At 30.1% G+C, this 13,488-nt stretch overlaps 1 protein-coding gene and 1 long non-coding RNA gene across 2 annotated transcripts; one reads left to right on the top strand and one right to left on the bottom strand.

Moving 5' to 3' along the window:
• Positions 1-1,482: 1,482 nt before the first annotated feature.
• Positions 1,483-5,383, bottom strand: LOC107963801 (homeobox protein BEL1 homolog). The gene is made up of 5 exons (XM_016900276.2): positions 5,006-5,383; positions 4,083-4,901; positions 3,254-3,636; positions 2,932-2,992; positions 1,483-2,286 (listed from the first exon to the last, which is right to left on the bottom strand). Exons 2-5 carry the CDS (start codon positions 4,836-4,838, stop codon positions 1,705-1,707), a joined length of 1,782 nt encoding a protein of 593 aa, XP_016755765.1. The 5' UTR covers positions 4,839-4,901; positions 5,006-5,383; the 3' UTR covers positions 1,483-1,704.
• Positions 5,384-9,224: 3,841 nt separating this feature from the next.
• On the top strand, positions 9,225-10,905 carry LOC121223759 (uncharacterized). The gene is made up of 2 exons (XR_005921103.1): positions 9,225-10,312; positions 10,639-10,905. It is a non-coding gene; the product is annotated as an uncharacterized lncRNA (long non-coding RNA).
• Positions 10,906-13,488: the final 2,583 nt, after the last annotated feature.

Raw genomic sequence — 13,488 nt, 5'->3', positions numbered from 1 at the left:
CTTGTAAAATAAAAGAAATACACTATTAATATACTAAATACTAATCCTTAAATTTTAGGTTTATCTTCTACATTAATTTTGATTAAATAAAATATCATGTGGTTTAAAACTAGTTTATATTATATATATATATATATAACAAACATATATCAATATTATTGCCTTCATTAATTATTAGTAGTGCTTGAGTCATTTTTCCCCATCACTTTAATTTGAAGCAAATTAAATGAGCCTTTAGGTCATGCATGGGATGATTTAATGCATCTAGTAAATTGTTAGGTTAATCTCCCATGCTTTACATTTTGCCCATTCTGAATGCAAAACATTGAGGGGTAGTGTACTTCTTATTAAGGCAAGATTTTCTTAATGCCATAACTTCTTCCTTTCTTTAAAACTATTTTTAGATATTTAGCTATGAATTATACACCACTCCTAAAAATACATTTTAGATATTACTTTTTTGCAAATAAGTTTTTTTATTATTCAAGTTATAATTATTCTGATAAATTCAATTATTACAAACATTAAACTGAATAACTAACTTAACTATTAAGTTGAAAAACTAACTAACTAACTAAGAAAACCACGCATTTTACATAAGTTGAGACTTGATAAGGGCGTAGATAAAAAGGCAGGTGGTGGCTTTGGCCCTTCCCAAATGGTAAAATTACTTTGTAGCCTCTTTAAATTTTTTTTAAAAAAATTTCAAGTTAATATAATTGTAAATTTGAACTTTAACTCGTCTCTGACCTTTCTAAAGCAATTTTTGGCTTCACCCCTAAACTTGATGGTTTAACTCGTCTCTGACCTTTCTAAAGCAATTTTTGGCTTCACCCCTAAACTTGATGGAATAAATAAGTTAGTAATATGAAAATGATCAAGAAGTTACAAATATTAAGACTATAAATCAACTTAGGTTTAGTTTGGATTATGTTCATCTATTTATACTTATTCAGTTGAGTAGCAAGGATGGTAAAACGAAGTTTAATACCCTTTTAAGTAAAATTTCAAATCCGAATATTGTAAATAAATAATAATAATAATAATACTATAAAAGCTTATCCCAGCTCGACCCAACTCGAGTTCAATTTTTTTATTTTTTTAAGACTTATACCTTAAATAATGGAAAGAAAAAAAACCCTAATAGCATGTTTCAGAGTTCACACTACATCTGAAAAAGGGAGTTATTAAAGGCACCTTCTCCATAATAATAAAGCAGCATCATAAAACATGCTCAAATTTTCAGAAAATCATATATGAAAAAATGCTGGCAATTCTTGTGGACATGAAATATCATCTTCATGAAGATGAATTAGGGACCACAACAATATAAGAACCATCACTATATCCCCCTAATATTCTTATGGTGGAATTGCCTTAATTTCCAAAACTAAGGACCCCCCAAACAAATTATGGTAAAAATAAATAAATATATAATAAAATAATCTAGATAAGCCCCCAATATATTCTGAAAGTTCAACCGAAACAACAACCACAAACATTCCAATCACTTAGCTTTCAATGTGAGGCCTAACAAAACGTATACATCTGTATAAACATGTTCTTCCAATACATATATATATGTATATATGCATGCATGTATGTATGTATGCATGTACGTAAGCATGTATGTATGATGCTACCTAATCTATTTATCTATAAATCCCATCAACAATATGATTAAAACCCATTTTTTTATTATTGCTAACCAGCCAAATCATGTAGCAATTGAGCACCCATCAAGTTCCTATAAGGCAAATGCTGTCCTTCACCATCTAAAAGTGAGTACTGAACCGGTTGACAATCTTCAATTTGGTCCGATCTAGGGTAAAACAATGAACTTTGTGATGTTGGGGAGAATGCTAAGCTCACCCCATTATTCCCACCATGTTGTTGTAACCCTAACGTCAATGACACACCTCCACCGTTAGATGCTGCTGCTTGATGATGATTGTAGGAAGAGAAGTCCAATTCCATGGCACCATAAGTTGCAAAGCTTTGTTGTTGATGATGATGGTGATGGTGATGCAAGCTTTGATGGGTTTCAATGGTTTTGGCACTTTTTGGATCGTTTTTATCTAGGTTTGTGACAATGGAAGATAAACATTCTGAGTCAACTCGAACAAGCTGGTCCGGGGTCGGTTTTTGATCATTTTGATTAGTATTAGTCGCTCCATTTGGTGAGGCCATGTTGTTGTTTTCATGTTCCTTTGTTTCTTCCAAATACATTTCTTCTACCATTGGTTTCCATAGTCTTACTCTTGCATTAATGAACCAATTGGATACCTACAAGTAAAAACAGAAGGCATCATATATATAATATGATCAAATATATTTTAGTACAAAAAATTTTGGTATGATTATAATAACTTAAAATATCCCAACAAGATATGCTCCATTGATAATATAAATCAATTCAGGGGGACTTATAATATATTGATAAAATATTTTTGGTTAAATTTTACTATTAGACCCTGTACTTTGCGAAAGATGTGAATATAGTCTATATATTTTAATTTGATCAATTTTAGTCCATGTACTTTTTGGATTGGTCAATTTTAATCCCTGTACTTTTCAAAACTTGAAATTTTAATCCTGACCCAAATAATAGCAGTTAATTCCATTTAGTTAAATTCAATTACTAGTCTTGTACTATACAAAGAGTTATATTTAGTCTATATTCTTCAATTGGATCATTCTAAACTCCTATATTTTTTGAAAGTTGAAATTTCAACCATTACACATATAATAATATGTTTACCACGTTAGATTTTGAAAATAGTAAAATTTAAGGAATTTAGCAATTATAGTTTGGTAAGGACTAAAACTTTAAAATTTAAAAAGTACATAGACTAAAAAATAATCAAATTAAAGGATAGGACTAATGGCAAAATTAAACCTATATAATAATATAAAGGGATGTGGACATGCCTGGCTTCTTGAGAGACCGGTTTGGCGGGCTAAGATATGTTTATCAACATCGCTTGGATACCTGCAAAAGTATTGAAACTTTTCAGCCATGGCAGTACTTTTGGTTACTTGTAAGTGAGGGAAAAGATGGGTCCTAGTTATATATATATATATCAATGGAACCAAATGGTCCAAATCCACATAAAAAAATAAAAGAGAGAAGCTAAATGATTGAAATAAGATGACAAAACATTTAAAAAATGTGGAATCTGAATGATGATGACAAGAAACTAACAAAGATCAACCACAAAATGCTTTAAAACTAGTAAAGAGAGAGATTTACGGGTGTAGAAAATGCTCAAATAACCAAGCTCGAAGAACCGAGACTGATCTTTCGGGCAAGCCTCTTTGGGGTCTCCATGGATGTGATTCCATCATGTTCATTTGTTGATAAGCCCTTTGTTGCCTCAAAGCTTGGTCAAGTATCCTTAGCCTTGGTGTTTCACCTTTGGTTGTCCCTGGTGCAACTGGGTTTTTTTCTCCCATGGCTTTCCTAGTAGTTTGAATTTGGCCAACGATGCCATCTCTTAAGCATCTAAAATGCCTTGACATCGCTTTCGATGCTAAAGCCGAATACACTGATGCCGCGCCGATGCCGGCCACTGCTTCGAAGGACAATACCGCGGCTTTCATTTGATCACAATAGTGCTTGTATCTTCTATCCAACTAAAGATGCATGAAAAAAAAACAATAAATTTGCATTTATTGGGAGGTCCCCTAAGTCGCTAAATTAGGCCTAAGAAAAGAGTATTTTTAAACCCCATTTCAATCGACCACAAAAAGTTTTCATACATACATACATCACAGTACAATCAAAGTTTTGTATTAATATTTTGATTACATTTTAATCTTTCTAATAAAAAATTAATTGATTCATATTCATTAAATTAAAGAGAAAATTAATTATTTCATCAAAAATTTTATTTATTTCTACTATTATAAACTAATAATATACATTAGCATAAAATATAAGTGATGCATCATATGTTACTATTTGATTTAATATATATGAATTAATTTATTCAATTTTTTGAATAAAAAAAATAAAATACAATATGAAAACTAATGCAAGAGCTTCCAAGGTATTTTTACCATCATACATACATACATACCTCTTCTAGCATTGAAAGCAGCTTGGTTTTTCTTTTCTGCAACTCCATGAAATCTAGGGAATGAAGGGGTTGTTTCATTGAAGAGCTACCTCCATTCTCATCATCCCATTGTTTATTACCCTTATGGATCGATTGCTTTTGTTTCGATGCATCCATTTGTTTCATCCCAAGGCTACAAAACTCATTCAAAAGCTCTTGAGTTGGTCCCAAGTACTTTGAATTCCTCAATTGGAACTCCCCTTGATGATGATGAAGATTTGCAGGCTTTGCAAAGAAAGCCTCTCTAGAACTTGATGAAGAACCAATGAACCTCATATCATCATGTTGATTATCATAGCCATGGCCAACTTGCTTGAGCTCAAAAGATTGTACCCCAATGGTAGTGGGATTACTTGATGAAAGAGAGAGTGAAAGACCTTGACTTGGTCTCTCGTTTCCTTCGCAAGGGAAAACACACCTTAAAGAAGAATCATCTTGCCAAGGACCTGATGACTCAGTTCCAACTTCTAACCCAGTTATGAACTCGGCATGTTGATAGAACTCGGTCGTTGACTCATTAACAGCCTTGGAACAAGAAGGAGTACCTGTGGTGGTGGTGGTGGTGGTGGTGTTGCTTCCATTTTTATTGAAGAATCCTATCATCTCCATGCCTGTTGTTAAGTTAAACATCTCTGGATTGGATTCAAAGCTTTGGATCTGATTCACGAGATGGGTTTGCATGGTTGAATAGCAAAAACCAGTTGATTTATCATCCATGTAATTTCCCTTCAATGATTTATGCTTTTCATTTGTTCCATTATAGCTTCTGAGATGCTGATTCTGCAACAAAACAAACAAACATTAATTGAAACTCAGTTCAAAACAAAACATTTCTTCATTTAGACCATACTTAATGTAAACAAGAGAAAAAAGAGATGCCTTACCAGTTATGGAACAAGTTTCAACAGACATGGATGAAAACTTGAAAGGAGATCTTGATGAAGAAGAATCTTGTTTTGTTCTATGTTAAAAACCCAACATGGGGTGCCATGAAAATTTAAAATCTTCACAACAAAAAGAAGTTTCAGATCCAGAGATGATGGTGATGGGGGCCCTTATGCATAACCATGATCATATTCATATCCTTGCCTTTTCTCTCACTAGCTCAAGTGGGTCAATAGGATTATTGATATAAAAATTTGTAGGAAAATGTTAAACGTTGTCTGATAATATTGGATTAAATTGATACTTATAAAAAAATATAATTGTTAATACATCCAAAATAGACATCCTACTGAGAAAATTCTCCTTCAATTACTTCATAACCAACAATAAAAAAATAAAATGAAAATATATAAATAATTTAACGATTAAAACAATAAATTCCTTGGTTCCCAAAGTACTGAAGCAACAGGTGACAGGATAGGATAAGGGGAAGAACAGAGAGTAATGATGGTCCTTTGCCTGCAAACCAAACTACAAGCCGCCACATGACATGACTTCTTTCTTCTCCATTTTGCTTCTTTTTAACATTTAAGGGTAATATACAATTTGACAAGCGACATCTCAATAATCGGGTTAGAAAAAAATTTGATTAATAAATTGAGAGAATGATCACGTCTTGTTTTTACATAAGGGTTATAGAAATTGTGTTAAGTGATTAATCTGTTGTGGTGGTTAAGTGTTAATTATGTGTGCTTAAGATCTTCTATTTAAATCTATTCCTTTGGCTTTGGGCTTTTCTTATGCAGTTTAGGTGGAAAATAAAGAAGGCCTCCTTTCGGGGGGGCCATCAGTGAGATACCACTCTGAAAGAGTTAAAATTCTAATTTTGTGTCAGGACCTACGGGCCAAGGGACAGTCTCAGGTAGACAGTTTCTATGGGGCATAGGCCTCCCAAAAGGTAACGGAGGCGTGCAAAGGTTTCCTCGGGCCGGGCGGAGAATGACCCTCGAGTGCAAAGGTAGAAGGGAGCTTGATTGCAAGACCCATCCGTCGCAAAATTATTTTTGCTTTACCTCTGTCTATGTCGTCCATATGGTCATAATTTGAGTTAAATTCAAATTCTAAGAAATCTAATAGGAGTTATATAAATAAATATTTTATTTTATTTTAAAAAAATATTTTGGAATATCCCCAAAAATCCCTCCACTACTGTCATCCATCTCTCCACCCTTCTCATTTTTGTTTTCACCTTAACTTCTTGTTGAAAATTTTGTGATTTCTTTCTTTTCTTTTCTTTTCTTTTCTTTTTGCGAATTTGCTCTTCTTTCTTGCCCTTTACCTTTTTACCATCCCAATTCCAAAAACGTTAGGTGTGTAACTTTAATTCCGTAAAATTAGTGATTGACGTGAAGTCGAAAAGCTTACTATTAACACGACATGAGCATGTAGGCCCATTTTCAGTAAAATTTAGTTATGGCTGTGTTTGAAGTGCGTTTCAAGGTTAGATTCTCCGTAGGATTTGTTATGTGATATGTGTGATTCCGATATATGAAATTCGTGGTATTGGTATTGTAGATGTAACACCTAAAAGCATGTTTGTAGCATAAATTTTGCATTTGATCTGCAAATTTGACAATTTTGTTAGCATGTTTCTGATATGTTAAAGCATGATTCATCTATGTGCATCTGAGTATGTATTATGTTTCAGCACGTACATTGGGGTGAGATAATTATGTGACAGAGGAAGTATTGACAGTTTAATGATCTGCTCTATTTAGTGGTTTAACCACATATCTGTTCTGACATCTTGACTGCAATTCTGGTGGCTTGACCACACTTATTTAATGGCTTCACCACACTTATTTAACTTTGGCGGATTAACGCATTATTTATGTAAAGTGACATGCAATCACTTATTTGGTGAGTAGGATTGGATGATTATTTATTACCCTAAATGGTGTTTAGGGATGGACAGAGATGGTGTGTAGCAAATGGGGGTAGGATCTGTATCTGATATATGAAATATGTTGCATCTTATGATAAGTCATGGCATCAGTATTTGATCTGCCTATTATGGCATCATTTAATTGAGCTTTGTTAGTTCACCCTATATTTTTATTTTCTAAAGTAATCAACAAACTTAGGACGGGGGAGTACAAGAGCTCGGATTGGATTCTTTGTTAATAAATAAGATGATTTATGTTTTTAAACTATTCCTGGTCTTTTTGGGTTGTAAAATTATTTCAGATTTTACATTTTGGATTCAATTTGTTCTATCGAATTTTGATATTTTTATTGTAAACTGTAAAATTATACGGTTTATAAAATTAGAATCCCAATTTTCAAAACTAAAACTTTGAAATTTCTGCTGCAAAGACTAAGTAACCAATTAAGTGTTTTCTGTAAAATAAATAACTTTAACAAGTATCTTCCTAAAAACTTGTAAGAGATTTGCCAAAATTAATACTGTTGAAACACTTTTTTTTTGTTCAAAATCTGAGTTTAAAATGAGTTTATGTAATTACTCAAGATCCGACCATAACGTCTAATCTGAGTGTGAGGTGTTACATGATACCTGAGCTTAATTTCAATATTTAATTTGGTACTTTAAGTTTTTTTTTCTAATTTGGTACATGGATTTAGCTTCAAGGTTCACTTTGGCATCTAAGTTTTTTTTTTTAACTTGATACTTGAGTTTTTCTTTGTCCCAATTAAGTATATGAGCTTAGTATCAATATTCAATTTGGTACCTGAGCTTTTTTATCTCAAGTAAGTACTTGTGTTTTTTTTATTAAAGTGCCCATGTTAAACATTCATTGGATTGTTTGTGTAGCGACGTAAAAATTTTAGCGTAGCTTGGTCGCTAATTGTGGTGATTTATGGAAAAAAGTTTGAAATTTGACGTTTGATTTTGAAATAAATAGTGGAGTCGCCAGCTGTAGCGACGTAAAAATTTTAGCGTAGCTTGGTCGCTAATTGTGGCGATTTATGGAAAAAAGTTTGAAATTTGACATTTGATTTTGAAATAAATAGGGAGTCGCCACCGATCCTTTTTTCTAGGTGTGATCGGACACCTATTAGATCTCTTATTAAAACAAATAAAATGCTGAGTTTAGGTCTACGTTAAAATCCAGAGAAAATTTAGGGTTCGGGAGTCGGTTACGCGCGAGGAAGGTATTAAGTACCCTCGCGACGCCCAAAATTGGTATCTTATAAACACGTGTTGTCTTGATTTTCAAAAATACGAGTTCAATATAAGATCAAATCGTGGTCCGTTTGGAAAGACAAGAATTTTCAATCTTTTTGATTTTTTTTTGAGAAGGATATACCGTTTTAACACGAGTCGATTGATATTCACCTAACATAGCGATGAAATCGATGACATAGTGTTTAAATCGGTACGTTGCATTGCTTATTGGAATAAATAAAAACACATATAAATATGTTCGAAACTATGTAAAGCAAATTAATAAATAAAAATAAGCAAAAAGACAGATCTAGAAGCATATTGAAGCAAATATAAGTGTGACAATAATATTACAAACAATGAAGATACATGTAATACTAGAATAAAACATGAAATAGAAATAATGAATGTATACACATGATATTAAGAGTATGTATGTAAACTATATATAATATTTGGAGTATATACCTAAGATAGTAAAAATATAACTAGTAATAATAAAATATTTACATAATATATACATATATATATAAAATAATATTTAAAAAGGTATATATATATATAAGTATGATAAAATAAATGTATTAATATTAATAATAAATATAATAGGGGTAAAAATAAATATATATACATAATATATACGTAATATAGTACTAAGAATATATATATACATATACAATATAGTATTTAAAAATATATACATAATATTTACATATATATAAAATAAATATTGAAAAATGTATGCACATAAGAAATATATACACCAACATATAATAATATAAAAAAGGAAACAAATAATACAAAATATTGGAATGAAATGATGAAAACTGCTATATATACATATACACGTATATAATAATAGTATTAATAACAATAATAAGGATGGTATAAAAATAAATACATGAGATAGCATGAGAAATGTACACATAAATTAGCATATGAAACTAACTAATAGAGTATAGACATATACATATATAAAAAAAATGTATGTACATAAAGTTTAAAAAAATGGGTAATGCAAAAACTTATAACAAATAATACATAGAATACTAAAAATAAATAAATAAAAAGGGTTTGAGATAACGAAATAATTTTAAATAAATAAATGGTACTTTAGAGTAAAACATAGCAATTTATAATAACTAATATGAATAAGAATCTTAATGTAAGGCAAAATAGTATAAAGGACCCAAAACAGATCAATAAAAAAGTTTAAAACATCATGAGAAGGATTTAAGAATGAATATGCACAATAATGGAACATGAGAAGAACAACTAGTCTAACGAAGACAGAATATGTAATATATGTATGGGTTAAAATAATTAATATGTAAAAAAAAACTTAAATAAATAAATATAAAACAGTTTTTTTTTTAAAATAAAAAGGACAAATATACAAATACCGTATAAAGTTTGAAACTAGATAAAATAATGTCTAAATAAATTGCAAAATGGGGCATATAATAAAATATGATGGAACAGTTTGAAATAAAGAGGAAATGATTAAATTAACATCAAAATGAAATTATAATAACAGATAAGTGTCATGGACTACATTAAAATGCATTCAAAGTTATGAGGACAAAATGGGACATTATCCTAAGTCTCAAATGCACTGCTTTTCAACCACTCAGGCCGAGGATTAAAGCGGAAATAAAATGAAATAAGTGGGCCAAAATTAAAAAAAAAATGCAAAAAGGACTAAATTAAATGGCGCAGGAAAAGAGGAAGGATCATGACCGAAAATATCCCATTTTAGCCTAAAAAAAGATGCTGTCGTTTCTGTGGCCATTTAAGCCATTCATTTTTCTTTTTCATTTCAGCTTCTGTTTTAAAGAAGAAAAAAGAATGCAGAGGGCCTTTTACCCCCTCTCCCTCTTTTCCATTTCCTCTGCCAGGGTTTACAAGAACCCATCATCGCATTATTATCGGACCGCCGCACCACCACCGTACTTGGTGGCCGGTGAGGCACAAGCATGGGCCGTTCGGCCTTGTTCCAAAAGGATCTCGAAGTCCTAGCCTTTTTTGAGTCGACAAGAACCAAAAGAAAGGACTCCACCTCCCTTTAGTCCCGACGACGGAGGAAAGGTCTCCGGCGAGACAATCACGGGCGATTCCTGTGAGGTTCTTCTTCTTTTTTCTTTTTTGGTTTTAAGTCTACTCTTATTTAATAGATTTGTGTTGAAATCAAGAGAAAAATTAGAGAAGAAAAAAAAAAGACGAAATAAAGAAAGTAGAATCACATATCAACCTTTTCTTTTCTTGCTCTTTTTATTGTTTGTACTTGTTTTGATCTCTAATATCTGTGTTACCACCATCCCCCCTTTTTACAATCAGTTTCATTTCGGCTTTATAGCCGATTCCCATATTAAAATATTGTTTGTTTTATTCTCTGCTACTGCTTGTGCTGTCTGCTTCTGTCTTGGTGTTTGTTTCATTTTGCAGGGTATGGAGGAGTTGGTGGGAGTGTGTGATGCCTGGGAATGGTGCTGCAGAGGCGTGGGGTGGCAAACATCATGGGGTGGCCAGGGTTCTTTTTTCTTTGCTATTTTTTATTATTGGTCTGGGCCAAAAATTGGCCATTACAGTTTGGTCTTTGGTCTAAGTGTCAAGTTAAACATTGAAGCCAAACTTAGTTACTAATTTGAGATAAAAACTTTGGTATCAAATTGAATATTAAACCAAACTCAGGTGTCAAATAATATATTTTTTTTGAAAGTTGAGGGTTTAAGGGTTATAATGTTTCGATATAGAGTTTTTTAGTGTTGAAAAAAAGTTACACAGAATTTAAAGATTTGATACTTATGAGTATCGAGATCAATACAATTTCGTACCTATATCGAGATTATAGTTAAAAAAATCATTTCAATAAATAACTTTGAATTATTCCTATTCTGTAAAATATAAATTTAAAAATTCAATTCAATTTATTATTAATTAAATTTATTTAATTATTTAAAATTTTACAAAGAATGAATTATTTCTTATATTTTGATTAATTAAAAGAAAAATAACATTTTAGTAAAATATGTATTAAAAGGGGAAAAAAAGGTGCACTAGTGATAGGACCTTAGTGGAAGTAGAGATCTTTGTAGGGGCATGAATCCCAAAAGAAGCCATTTTCCAAAGTAGAATATGAATCCTAGCTTTTTCATATAAGTTTCAAGCGATCCCTTTTTATGCCTTGGGAGAGGTGAGCCAAAAAGTTCATAATATATAATTAAACATGTATATATTCACAATAATATTTTATTTTATAGATTTCTTAATTTACTTTAAAATTTTAAAATTTTATAATAATATGCCAATTAAACTAATATTTAATTAGTATATGTTATCCAATTTTCTTTATGCTTATTTTAAGAGTATATAAAGTAAAAAAGTAAAAACATCTCTTTCTTCCTCTCAAATTTTTAAAAAATTTGGAGTAATTTAATTTCTATCAATTTCAAAATTGAGCAACGAAAGATAATTAATCACGCCGTTAATTGTATATAATTTTGATTGGTATAATTTGTGTGTAAATAGTATTGATGGAATGTACAATTATTATAAGCTAACTTTGTTAAATTAGGATCAAATTTAAAAAATGTATAAATACTGTAACAAAATTTTTTAAATCGATACTAAATTGATAAAATATGTAAAATTTAAAGGCTAAATTTATTATATGTCAATAAAAATAAATACAATTAATAAAGAAAACATTAACATTATAATTAATTATCATTAATTACCTACTTTCAAAATTATCATAAATTAGAGGACCAAACTAAAATATACCTCAAAGGACCTATGCAATACTTTTGGTCAACCTCAATACCAAAGACATTGTGGTTGGAAAACAAAATAATAAATTATGTTTGGTTTTATTTGAATTATTATGTTAAAAATAAGATATAATAATGTGGAATATGATATGATTAAATTATAAGAATAAGACATGATTTTTATATAAACTAAAAAAATAAAATGGATACATTAAAATTTATATCTTTTTAAAATATAACTAAATGTAATAATAAGAAAAAAATGTAATTAAATGTTGGAGGTGCGTAAGAAAGAAGGAGATGATGAGATTGAAGTGGTCCAACGTTTTTTCCCATCCAATTCCATTTCTAATTAATTGCTCCATTCAAGTACTCCACCCCATTCCCATTGCCAATAGTAATAATTAAAAAATCAATCGATGAGTAAAATAATATACTTTAGATCCAATTTGATTTAAATGGTTAGTGTCGAAATCAAAGAAAAAAGCTGTTTAGATTTTGATTTTTAAATTCGTGAAGTTAAAAGTTGTTTCGTGAACAAAAAAAAAACAACTGTAAAAAAGAAAAGGAAGAAGAACTTTCAATTAGCACAAGCAATATAAATAGAGAAGATCATATAGTAATGATTTTAATAGCTTTGTGAAAATGAAAATTTTTGAATAGTTCAGTGACCATTTTGTAACTTTTTGAAATTAAGTGACCAAAATGTAAACTTACTAATAATGTAAACAAAGAAAAATGTAATTTACTAACAATTTTACACTATTATTGTTACGTCAACTTATTTTTTTTTAAAATAATCTCATTATAGGTTTTGATTATATACAATGACTAAAACTACCCATAGCCCCTCCTTAACGCATAAATAAGAGGATAATACGTTTCAGCACACTCGAACTTACGTTCTCCTGCATTGACAACGATACCCATGTCAATCGAATTAAAGACTCAATCTACAAATCAACCTAAAAATTATAAGATTTATAAAAAAAAAAATCCATTTATCATTAAATTTATTTAATTATAACTTCTAAATAGGAATTTATTATCAAAATCGACTCTCCCAAGTATGAAGCATGTGTTACTTTTTTATCGCTTTCAATTTATCTCCATTTTTACAAGTGAAAATAGACTTTAAAAACATATATTAATACAAATAAAGATGGGATATAATCCTAACTATTATAAACAAAGACATGCATAATTGTAAACCATATTACATGAATTTGAATTGTGAAAATAATATTGATTGGAAAATAATTATAAATTTTAAATATAAATAGTAAAAAAACCATTAAAAATATCTAAAAGAAAGTAAATTATATCATTAGTCACTAAACTATGAGTAAGTACTCGTTTTGGTCAATTAACTAAAAAAGTTAAAACTTGATCATTGAACTATCTGGAAATTTTCATTTAAGTCAATAAATTATTTAAAAGTTTTTGTTTAAGTTATTGAGTTGTTATGAATTTTTTTTAAAGTTCCGCTATTGAACTTCAAGTGACAATTCAACAATGGATATGA

This window comes from Gossypium hirsutum, chromosome A03 (assembly GCF_007990345.1).
Source record: "Gossypium hirsutum isolate 1008001.06 chromosome A03, Gossypium_hirsutum_v2.1, whole genome shotgun sequence".
NCBI lineage: Eukaryota > Viridiplantae > Streptophyta > Magnoliopsida > Malvales > Malvaceae > Gossypium > Gossypium hirsutum.
This window is presented reverse-complemented; position numbering and strand designations above follow the sequence as displayed.